Source organism: Platalea leucorodia (genome assembly GCF_965183815.1).
Source record: "Platalea leucorodia genome assembly, chromosome: 21".
Lineage (NCBI taxonomy): Eukaryota > Metazoa > Chordata > Aves > Pelecaniformes > Threskiornithidae > Platalea > Platalea leucorodia.
Window position 1 is genome coordinate 2,277,557 of NC_138843.1, and position 11,776 is coordinate 2,289,332.

Consider the following 11,776-nt stretch of genomic DNA (forward strand, 5'->3'; position numbering starts at 1 on the left):
TTTTTTTTTTCTCTTACTTGCCATGAAAATGGAGAACATCAGTAAGTTATTAAGTCCCCAGAGACACGCTGTCTCTTATCTTCTTTTCCAGCAATGGAGGAAGCTGATGATACTGAGGTGTTGGGTTTTTTTTTCTTTTTCAGTAGACAAGATGATTGAGATTTGTTCGTGTCACATAGCCAGACTAGAAAGACTTTTTGTCACCAAAAGGCTGAACTGTTGTCTTATAAATTAAAAGCCAGAGCTTTCTACCCCTAGTTCCTGGAGTACACAGGGACTACAGTGATCAGTCCCACGCCACCACCCCAGGGCAGCAGGCTGGAGTTTGCTCTGACTCTCCTTGTTGCCTCTCTCTGCAGGCAATCATCAACAGCACTATCACCCCCAACATGACCTTCACAAAGACGTCCCAGAAATTTGGACAATGGGCAGACAGCCGAGCCAACACAGTGTATGGGTTGGGCTTTGCTTCGGAGCAACATCTCTCGCAGGTAATGCTGCAGGTGCTGGCAGAAACCTGATGCTAGCAGGGGGAACGTCCCTGAAACCCTGAAGGGCAGATCAGCCTCTGGAGAAAAGGCTTTAGGAACCTGATGATGTGCTGTTCCCACCGTGCTAAAATCTAATGCAAGATGCAAAGACGCTAGGAATAGCTTTAAAGTAATACTTGCACAGTGTTTTGAGCATCACAAATTGAATTAGGACTTCGGGCTCAATTTCTGTCATTGCTATTTAGCTAACCTCACAGCCCTGAGTGCCAGAATCATGGGCAGGGAGGGGCTATTTCTTGAATTTTATTGTTAGTTGAAGAGAAATTAATAAGCATGTTGAATGAAGTTGCAAAAGGAGGAGTAACCCAGGCATCCATTCTAGTTCGTTCCGCATTTCAGCGTAGCACTGGAGTGACTTTTCTGCTCCCCTCTAGTTTGCAGAGAAGTTCCAGGAAGTGAAAGAAGCAGCCCGTTTGGCGAGGGAGAAGTCCCAGGATAAAACAGAGCTGACCAATCCGGCCCTGAATATCACATCTCACCAGGTAATGCTTGGAAAGAGGCACGAGTAAAGCTCACGGCAGAGCGATGACAGCTAGGGAAAATGGCCACTGTGCTGATCTCCTCTAGTAACTTCTTGGTTCTGTCCCTTTCTCTCCGAGAGCTTTCTTGCCAGACACTGAGGTTGGAGCCTCACATTTGATGACACCTGTGGCCCTGAGGTCACTGCTGAAACACATGAAGTAGATTAACTAATTAGTGCTTAAGTGGAGCTCCTGGGAAGGTTCACGCTCCTCCCTCTTTGCCAGTTAAACTACCAAAACCATTCGATGTCTTACAAAGCCATGCTGGAGGTGTAGGGTTTTTTTGTTGTGGTGGTTGGTGTTTTTTGGTTTGGTGTTTTTTGTTGTGTTTCTTTTTCCCTTTAGAGCCGCTGGCTCTCCCTGGGCTCAGTGTGACCATAACAGGCAAGTAGCATGTAGGAGTGCATGTCACCTGGTTGAAGATCATAGGAAGGAAGACATGTGGCGTTTCCAACCATTTTTCTTCCTTTTCTGGGGCTGCAGGGGGTTCTTCTGCAAGTGTCTCTGATAGGTGATGGTGCTGTCTACGGGGGTCTGCGGAAAGACAAAGTGATTTCTTAGACTTGGTGACTGAGGAGTGCTGGCCAGGCTTCCGCTGTTTCTGTCATATTTCCACTGTGGAAGAGAAGCTGTGCTGTGAGAGTAGAAATCAATCCCCTCCTTGGGAGCTCTCCCCTAAGGTAGAACTGCACGCATGACAGCCAGTCACTCAATTTTCTTTCCCCCAAGAGACCAAGCCAGAAAGCGTAAGCCCGTCACAGATCATTCTCACGTGTGTTGCATTTGCAATTGTTACCTTTCTCCCTGTATAGCTAAACCGACCCCAGCAGCAGTGGGATGGAGGGGAGAGGATAAGCTGTGGAGGGCTCTACGCTGCTTTTTCCCATGGTGGAGCAGTTCAGTGCTGATGGCGAAGTTGCCCTCCCGAACAGTTCACTCCAGAGGTGACTCTGCATTTCCCAGAGCTCCTGGCAGTAGCAGAGGAGCTGTAGGATGGAGGACGCTGCGTTCTCTGGGCTGAGTACAGATGGAGTGGCAGCAGAGGAGGAGGAGGGAGTGTGAACAGTACCTTGGCCTGCAGGAAAAAGAGGGGGAGGTGGAGGTGGTGGCTCTGCAGAGACTGGAAATGTCATGTGGGGTGCAAAAATGGGGAAAATCTGCCTAGCTTTTGGCTTCTGCTAACTCTACACCCCATCCTAATGGGTGGTAAATGAAGAAGGGTGTAGAGTGGAGCATTCATAGCAGAACCAAAAGACTGTGGTCAATAATAATTGCCCAAGACAGAGATCTATGGCCAGGTGCAGCTTCCATCTCCCAGCACACCTGGCCAGGAGATGGAGGCTGGGAGTAGAGATACTCCCTCTTATCCTGTTTACACCAGGCAGAACTCATCAGGTGCCACAAAAGAACACATTCGTCTCCCCTGTGCTGCGATGGCAACTTGCAGCAGAAGGGATGAGGAGGTCAGAAGGTGAAGGTTAAACACAGATCAGGGACATGACTTCAGGCCCTGTTCTTACCCAACTCAGCAGCGCTAAAACTGCCACAATGGGAACCCGCGCTCGCTCTTCCCATTCCGCCTGCCTCGTCTCTCGTGGGAGAGCACGGCCCCTGCCTGCAGCCATCCGGCAGCCAGCGTGCTGACACAGTGACACAGGCAGTGTCCCCTGCCATGTGGGCATGCAGATGATGTCCTGCCTTCCCGGCCCGTCCGTACATCAGCCCATCAGCCCTTCTCCCACTGTCCCACTGCTGGTGCGCAGTCTCTACGTTAGTAGAGCTTCAAACATGAACTTCATCCTTGAATAATTGATTGTGTTTCTGTTTGCAAGTGAGCAGAGAGCAGATCTGTCTCCTGAAATTAAATCAGGGCTCCCTCATTTTCTGCATCTGCACTAGTTTACTTAGGCTTCAGATTTTCAGAGCTGGGGAAATCCCAGGATAGCAGCTCTCTTCTGTCCTCTAGTACCTTTTTAGGCCAATCTCCGTCCCATTTAGCATCCCCATCACAGAGTATAATGCAAGCAACAAAACAGTGTGGAGCATCTTCAACTGTTTTCAGTTTCAGTTGGACTCACAGGGGCTCAACACACCAGAACAGGAAACTCCTGCCCCTTCCCTGCCTCAGTTTCCCCACCTTGTGGTAAAGGTCAGGCAGGGCTGCGTTTTGCAGGTCTTGCTTCTCAATCACTCTCTGGAAGGCTTCATGAAATACATCTCCTGGCCCTGTCTGGCTCTATTTATAGATGTCAGCCGACTCCGAAGGCAGGTGGCTGTCCTCACCACAGGCATTTGAGGGCTACCTATCAACTCCAGCAGGCTCACCAGCCACCTGGTCTCACAGCCCCCAGCTTAGGATCCCAGAGACTCATCGCTCAGAGAGTCTTTTTATAGCTCAGTTTGCCCTGTCCGTGCCAAGCTCCTTCCCTGCTGTGAGACTGCAGTCAGGGTCTTCTGGAGGGGCCGGAGGAGGTAAAGTCTGCTTTGGCTTCTGCGTATTTATCTCCGCTCCACTGTCAGTTCCCTCCAGCCTGGGAGGACGAATTGTTTGTCTCTGCTAGCTCTGATGCACGCAGGAATATGGAGCTGTAGAGAAGGGTATACTTTGGTGGAGGGGCTGAGAGTTTCTTCTCCCACACCTTTGGAAAGTGGGTGCCACAGTCATCGAGCGATAGAAGAGTTTCCCTCCCTTGAGCTTGAGAAACACTATCCCAATGGCACCTGGTGTCTTAATTCAAGGTACAGAAGCTGGACTTGCGACTGAACCCAGGTGGCCAGGCAGGTCTGTGTTTAGTTTATTAAGTCTTTCCACTGCTCTGAGAGCCAGCAAGAAAATATTAATAAGAATTCAGCAAAACTCTGAAACGGGCAGCTTGAGCAGCTCGGAGGGTGGCGCACAGCCGCGGGACTCGGGTTACGGGCTGTAACATCGCTGGCATTTGTCAAGGGGAAATTCAGGGCCAGAGAATTCAGTACCTTGAGTCGGGAGGGAGGAATAGCTGGTGCACGCAAGCTGCGAGCCCACCTGCTCAGGGTGTCTGTGCACTGGGATCGCTGCCCCAGCGTGGCATGGAGACAGGGAACGGGAGGACGTGGCAGCAGGGCAGCTGCTGGAAGGGCTAAGCACTAACCTGCCTATCCAAGAGAAAGCCCTGTGTCCGCATAGCTTCCGCGGTCATCGCTGTGCCATGACTGGTGCTGCTGAGCCATGCGTGAGGATCTCTGCCACCCCTCGCCACGTGGATAAGCACAGCGCTACCTAAGAGCTAGGACCGAAGGCCAGCGTTTCTGACAAGAGTGCAGGGACTGAGAACTAGCCCTGTGAACCCGGGCTGTGAAGGAGTTTGCAGAGACCTCGTGGCCACATGGCCTGTCTTCGCTGCTGTGTGATAACCACCTCTTCCTCATCCCCCAGGTACTTCCCAGCCCCATCATCAGCTCCAATGGGCCAGGAGAAGATAAACTATTCCGGAGCCAAAGTGCCGATGTTGAGATAACAACAGAGAAGGAGCGGCTGAAGAAGATGCTCTCTGAAGGGTGAGGCTGCTACAAGTACTCTCTGCTCCTGACTCCTATTCTGTCATGATTTAGTGCATGTCCTTGTCACCCCAAATGCTTTTGACCCAACGCTGCTTCTTTAGGTAGCTGATTAATGCCCCACTTCCACTGCTGCTCAACCCCTCCACCATACCAATTTCCCCTCTTCCCCAGTATAAAGTTATTCCAGCTCAGAGGTGAAATCTGCCGTTCAGGCAGCGTGGGAAGGAGAATGCTTTGTGCCCGCAGCGGGGATGAGTTGATGCCAGTTATCCACAGATCAGTAGTTTGTGATACCGGAAGATGTTCACACTTTTCCAGCTGGCCCAGGGCTGCATTTGTGTTAATTCCCCTGATGATTCCAGCAAAGTCCCTGCTGCTTCCGCTCTTTGTCTGTTCAAAAGACTCTGGGCTGGATTCTGCCCTGTGGCTCCCATTGAGCTCCCAGCTGAACACTTAGAATATTTTTAAATCAAAAGCAAGTGTCCTTTGCTACCTTCTCCTGAGTCTGGGGTGGTAGGGTTTTATTCAAAGCAAACTCAGATCTAACAAAGATTTTTAAAATGGATTCACAGTCCCACATTGCAAAGCTCCTTTATAGTAGCTGTATCTCCCCCACCCCATTAATCTCACAGTATGGTTTCTGCAGTTTCAAGCAAGAACATGTGGCCTCAAAGTCAAATATTATCCAGGGATAAAGGAAAGAGATGCAGATTCAGGGATGGAAGAAGCATTTAAATTTGGGAAGTGATATGAAAGCCAAATAGATAACAGGGAGCTGCCCAGCGCTTCCAAGACCATGGTTTCAGTGCATGTTAGCACCAGGGGAAGAAACCTTCATGCTGAGACTCTCTTACGCTCTCCTGCACACCTCCCCTCTTCTCTCACACAGTTCAGTGAGTGAGGTCCAGTGGGAGGCTGAATTCTTCAGCCTCCAGGACAACAACAACAAGCTCGTGGCTGCTCTCCATGAAGCCAACGCCAACGTGGACCAGTGGAAGAAGCAGCTGGCTGCTTATCAGGAGGAGACAGAAACGCTGCGGCAGCGGGTGAGCACAGGAGGGCACTTGCAGAGCAGGTCAGAGGAAGGCCTGTCCCGGAGCCAGATGGTGCCCTTGACCCCGTTCTCCCATCAGTTTCCATGGGTGTCAGCAGGAGATGAGAAGGAAATCCAGGATGCTGCATGAGCCTGGCAGGGAAAATATGTCAAGGAATAAGGCCATGTAACCGGGGAGCTCTCACGGCTCTGTTTTCTGCAGAGCAAGTTGGGGGTGTGCTGAGTCCCCGTGGATAAAGGGAGGAAACCAGAGGGCAAAGTCAAAGAATAGCAGCTTCCCTTCAGATTGTCTGGGGGTAGTTCCCAGCTGCCAGCAGTACTGAGTAAGGCCTGTGCCCCCCTGAGCTGGGCATCAGGGCAATCTGCTGACGGGAAGGATGAAGATTGCTCTATCTGCTATAATTAGCTCAAACCCAAGCTGCAACATCATGAAACCCGGGTGGCGCAGTACAAACAAGCCCTTGTTCGGTTGGAATAATAGGATCTTTTGACGTACGTAATATCAGAGGGGTCGCGGATCAACTGAGGAGGCCTGTGTGCATCTGGGCAGAGGAGTGACAGTCACACGGTTGGGGTTGTTGGGAGGGAAGAACTGCAGAGTAACTTGGGAAAGGGTTTTAGGACAGTTGGGGTTTGGCTGGGAAAAGGACTCTGGAGCCCTGGAGAAGGCGGCATAAAGCCATTTCACTTCTAGATAGCTCATTCAAAAGACAGCAGGGATTTATAGCAATTAACAGCAGTTTTCACTTGATGGCTGTCGTGTGGCCGGTCTGTGCAGTAAACAGCCATCCCCCAGGATTCACTGTGCCCGTTGCTAATTCTCAGTGCTGGAGTCAGACAGTAAAAGAGCTGCACGGAACAAATTTTCTCCTCTGCAGCAGGAGCCTGCCCTAGCAGGCTCTAGGCTCTCTCCTCCCCTAGCCTGCCCTAGCAGAGATCTTGGTTGTGCGTACGTATATGTGTGGTTTTGGGGCTGGGATGAGCTGCCTTTTCCCTGCCGCTGCTCTGTGCATACTCAGCTGTTTGGTGGCTGTTCTCACAGCTGGGAGTGAGGATTTCGTGAGCCTTGGGTGAAGGGCAGCCACTGGGGACTTTTGCAGAATCGCAGAAGAAACTGTAACTCAGTGAAACATCTGGATTATTGTCCCTAAACCAGAGCGTTTTGGGACCAGAGCTGGTTGATTCTGGCCATGACCCCATGAGCCTGACAGCTCACAACCCCTGTTTACACGGACCCCGGCAGAGGCCCAGTCCAGCCAGTGCTGCCCCTGCTCGTGGGAAAGTGTCACAGCAGGGTCCGAGCCCCGTCTATGTGAGAGTACCCATCGCAGGAGCTGCACTTGCAGAGCTCAGTGCAGGCCCCGTGAGAGCTGGGGCCCCGGCAATAGCTGCGGCAGACCTTCTGATGAGCTTTTAAAAATGAATCTTCTCTTCATGAATAATCTAAGCCACTGGGCTGAATTTTTCAGGAATGGGGAGCACGCTTGGGCAAACCCTTCCTCCCAGCTCTGCTGTGGCTGAGCTGCAGTAACTCCCTTGCCCTCGGCAGTCTCTGACCAGGGACGTAAATGGAGCTGGATCTAGCCATTTCTGTGGGCTGTAGGCTCATGTGCTTGATGTCCACCAGTCAGGCTTTGCTGGAAGTACAAGAGTACAGGAGAAAGCAGAGACAGAGTCTCTAGACAGAGTTTTGCCGCCATGTGTTTCTGTGCGTGATCTAGGCAGAGCAGGAGAGAATCTTTTCCAAACAGCCCCAGGGTGGGAGCTGCTATCCTGTTGTAAGCCTGGTTGGGTTTGCAAGGAAGCCAAAGCATGACAGAGAATGACTGTGGGTGATAAGGTGTCAGGACATTCCTGTATCTCTGAGCGCACTTTCCCTGTGCTTGCTTCCATGTAGGTAGCAGAACTGGAGTCACAGGGTGCTCACGATTCCTCCAGCGAGAACAACAAGGAAGAGCTGAGCCAAACCCTGGAGGAGCTGGAACTACTGATCAAGGCTAAAGATGAGGTAATACCCCACAAAGCAGAGTAAAGCCTGAAGCTGGGTGGCCTGTCAGTCACCAACGTGCCGTCTGCCATTACGGCTTGTGTCAGGGCCCCTCGTGCTGTTGCACGTGCTGCCTCTGCAAGCCAGGAGCCTCCGTAAGCCAGCGCAGCCCCCTCGGTGATCTCCCTTCCCACAGAGGCAAAGCCGAGTGAGAGTAAAGTGCTGGAAGTTTCCCATGCCAATAGCCTTGAGTGGAGAGCCTCAGCCGCTGCACAAACAGCAGGGATGTGTCTTACCCCTTCCCCTCTCAGCCACCTGCAGCTGCAGTGAGCCTCCAGTGTAGTAATTGCTTCTCGCTTTCGCTGCATTTAAATGAATGATTTAAAGCAGAGTTTTAATTACAGAGGCTGTGAAGGAGGGGAGATGTGGAGAGGATCAGTCTGATTTGCACATCTGCAGGCTCTCTGGCGGCCGTGCTTCAGCAGAGTGGGTGGACAGAGCCCTGGGGCTGGAGCCGCAAAGCAGGGTTTGGGGAGGGGAGGTATTTTGGGGTTCCTGATCCTTAGTGAGAAGAGACCTCTCCCCGCTCCCCAGAGCTACTCAGGCTAGAGGAAGAACGCAGGGGCAAGGCAAAGGTGTGCAAAGGCTTTCACCCAACAGCTGAGCCTGGGATCTGATCTTGAGCAAGGATGCAGCAGGGTGCAGGGACCACTGAACCTTGCTGGCACTCAGCTGGTCACCGTGATTAGGGACTAACAGTTTAGAGGGAGGCAGCAGGTACAGCAGAAGTAGAAGGTCAGAAAGGGAGGTATTAAAATTTGGAGCTGAGTGTGGTTGGGTGATCCTTGGAAAGAGGGAAGGGGCCTTGGTTGGGGTATGTGATGGGAGCTGGCCCCACTGGGACAGGCGTGGGTCTGACATGATGCTCTTCCTCCTTGTGTTTTAGGAGATTCAGATGCTAAAGAGCCAGAAGTGTGGCCGATGGGAAGCAGAGGGCGAGCGTGAGGAGACACTGCAGAAGCTGCAGGTAAGGATGGCAGATCTGGGACACCTCTGCACTCAGAGTAGAGGGATCCGTCCCCGTTTCTCCTTTGAGCCAAGGAGTGAATGCCGCAGAGCTGCCACGCCTCTGCCTCTGGATCATGGGAACAGGTCCTTGCCTGTGTCTCTGCCTTCTTCCGCCCTCTCTGTTTCCCTCAGAGATATGACATGGGGCACAATCAGCAGGCAACAGCAAACCCAGCCTTCACGTACTCTCCTCTAGCGCTTGCAGTAGCCCCTGACGTGGGACTGGAGCAGGGCCTGTGATGTCCTGTGACCCTCCATCTCTCTGAAGTCCTGCTTAGCTTGCTGGATGGACAGGGGTGGCGGGGGAGCTGAGCTCTGACTCTGGCTGGCTGGCAGGAGGGATGCAAGCTGCTCTGCACCTCAGGGCAAGGACACAGATGGAAGCACGATCTGTTGTGCAGTCTCTGGGGGCACTGCCTGCCTGTATTTACCTCCGAGCTACTGAACAAGGGGATCTGCTGCAGGGCTCAGCCCCATACACAGGCACTGCCTTTCATGGCAGAAAAATATCTCCAGACATCAAATGCTATCAGACCTGGAGATGATAGGCATGCGAGGAGATCTGCATTTATATACCTTTGCAAATTGCGGGCAGATGCCTGGGTTTGGGGAACATGTGCTCACATGCATGTGCGTGCCAGGGTGCTGTGGCTCAAGACAGGGAGGTCCCTCGGTGAGAGAACTGATGGAGACCGGGCTGGCTGGGCGCGGGCAGGCTGGCGCTGGGGTGCTAGCAGCGCTGTTTTGTGGAGATAAGGGTGGTGGTCTGTAAGCAGCGTGTATCAGTGCTGGGGCAGGTGCTTCACTGCACTCGTGTCCTTCGGCAGGAGCTGGAGGCATGCAACGCAGAACTGGAGCGACGCCTTCACCTTGCCGAGCAGACGCTGGCGGAGACCCTGGCCGAGAGGGAGAAGATCCAGAATGAGGTCACCAAGGTGGCAGAGATAATGGATGTGAAGATATTTGAGCTCAGTGAGATCCGTCAGGGACTAGCCAAGCTGGTAGAGAGCAACTGAGCAGCAGCACGCTCAAAGGAGACACCTCCGGAGGAGGGGAGCCCGAGCTGGGACTGGTCACTGACAGCAATTACGGTCACAGAACAGCCTCGAGGTCTGTTCGGGCAGGATACGCCAACATACCAGCAGCTGCCTGGACAGTGTGGAGACCAGCCACAGCCACTTGCTGCCCGCTGAACACCCAGACAGAGGGCAGAGAGGACCTGAGCTCCTGAATCCTCTACAGGGAGCGTCCACAAGTCACAGCCAGACGTCTCTGGACCCTGCCATGGCTGTGGCGTGGTCCAGAGACAGCGGCTGTCCCTGTGCTGCCTTCCCAGCCTCCCTGCTGCCACACTGTGTCTCCAACGTTTTTACAGTTTTCTAGGGGAAGGGGCTGAGCAGCCTTCGCGTTTTTTTCAGTAGTTTTTTAGGGAACCACTTGCCTTTTGCAAATAAGCTGCCTGTTTCCCCACCTAGGGAGGGAGGGAGGAGAAGTTCTAGCACACCAAGGACAACAGTTGCTCCTTTTCCTCTTCCCCAGCCCTAACTACATCATGTCTTTCTAACAGGATCCAGTGACACTGGTCACTGTCAGGAGCTTCCAGAGGTAGCAGAGTCCCCACTGCAGAGAAGGGTGCTTGCCTGACCGTGTGTCCTTTCCACTGTTCAGTCACATCCTCCAGAGGAAAAGGAACTGCAGGTTTTAAAGCGCTTATTAGTTTAACACAGTGGGATTTAATGACTTGTTAAAACTCCTTTAAGCTGAGAAGAGTAGAGGCTTGGTTGGGAAAGGGGCACTTGAGAAATGGGACATCCCCGAGGGGATGGCCAACAAACTGCTAGATTGGCATCTCTCCTGGCCTCTAAGGGCTGCAGTTAATTGAAATTAAATGGAGCAAATCGCAGTTGCTCTTGGTTTCTTTTTTCTTTTTTTATTGGGAAACAGTCCACAGAGATGTCCTGCTCTGTGTCAGCCGAGCAGTATTCTTTGTGAAGGGTACGGGTCCCAGCTTGCCATGCTTGGCCAGATTAAATGAGAACAGGAGGCGTTTGGAGCATGCTGGGACCAGTGCCCTGCGGGGCCTGTGGGAAGTTTGTGAGTTATCGTAGATGTTGTCTAGTAATAGGAATTGAGCAAGGCCCGAGGGAGGCACCGCAGAAACCTGGAAAGCTGGGTCCCCCCCACGGTGCCCGCTGCGCCCCCGTAGTTACCTAGGAGCATGCTTAGCCCTGTGCTGAATGACAAAGCACTGTCTGTGTAGAAGTAGTTAGTAACCTTACAGGAGTGTTGATGGATTTGGATTTTGTTGTTGGTTTTTTGCCCTCTTTGCCGCTATAAGTTAGGGAAAGACAGCAGTAATCCTGGGAATGTTTCACAGGTCTGCAGAAACCCCGGTACTTAGCAAGCACCGGCTGCTAAGTACTGCTCTCTCCGCACCCAGCCGAACCTCGGCAGACCTGTGTAAAGGCAGCGCGGCTCCTCGGGGCCTGCCTCTCCTTTCGCTCACCTGGTGACCACGAGAGGAACCCACAGTTCCACGCACTGCCTGCAAGTCAGGGCAGGATTAGGTCTGGCACCTTGGGAATCTGCTGGAGCGGAGAACTGCTGGTGACTCTGTGCTGGATTGTGTCTAGGCAAAGCCCTTCCCTCTCCCAGGGGTGATGAGGAAACATCGAGATTTCCAGACCTGCATAGCCAGGGAAGGGCTTTTCTGTTTTGGGGTTGGGGTTTTTTTTGTTGGTTTTTACTTTTTTTTTTTTTTTTTTTTTTGCATGAAGTGTTCTCACAACTGTATGGGGCTGGAGCTACTGTAGTAATATTTGTTTCAGGGTATTTAAGAAGGGAAGGAAGTAACTGGGTGGCAAAAATTTCTAGGGACTCGTTTACCACCCCATGCCAGTGTTCATATTTTATTCCTACAGGAGCAGCCTTCTTTTGAAATAGAGATCAGCTCCAAGAAAGGTGTGTTTGCTTTGCCTCTCCGTCATTGTAATATGGAGGGAGGAGGGTGGGATTTGGGAGTATGGGAGAAAGTAAGTTGAGCCAAAGTTTCTTA

General features: G+C 52.2%; 1 protein-coding gene across 5 annotated transcripts in view; it reads left to right on the forward strand.

The window, feature by feature from the left end:
* The window catches only part of HOMER3 (homer scaffold protein 3), a 28,623-nt gene that overhangs the window by 12,540 nt on the left and 4,307 nt on the right, over nucleotides 1-11,776 (forward strand). For 3 of the 5 annotated variants that reach the window (XR_014230266.1, XR_014230268.1, XR_014230269.1), the window contains exons 3-9: nucleotides 360-491; nucleotides 926-1,033; nucleotides 4,488-4,609; nucleotides 5,502-5,658; nucleotides 7,564-7,674; nucleotides 8,600-8,680; nucleotides 9,549-11,682. Coding sequence is in view for 1 of the 5 variants with exons in the window: in XM_082330969.1 (XP_082187095.1) it covers nucleotides 360-491; nucleotides 926-1,033; nucleotides 4,488-4,609; nucleotides 5,502-5,658; nucleotides 7,564-7,674; nucleotides 8,600-8,680; nucleotides 9,549-9,737 (900 nt within the window). In the remaining 4 variants the exon portion in view is untranslated. Of the gene's footprint in view, nucleotides 1-359; nucleotides 492-925; nucleotides 1,034-4,487; nucleotides 4,610-5,501; nucleotides 5,659-7,563; nucleotides 7,675-8,599; nucleotides 8,681-9,548; nucleotides 11,697-11,776 lie in introns of those variants that run through there. The other 2 variants (XR_014230267.1, XM_082330969.1) reach the window with 2 other exon arrangements.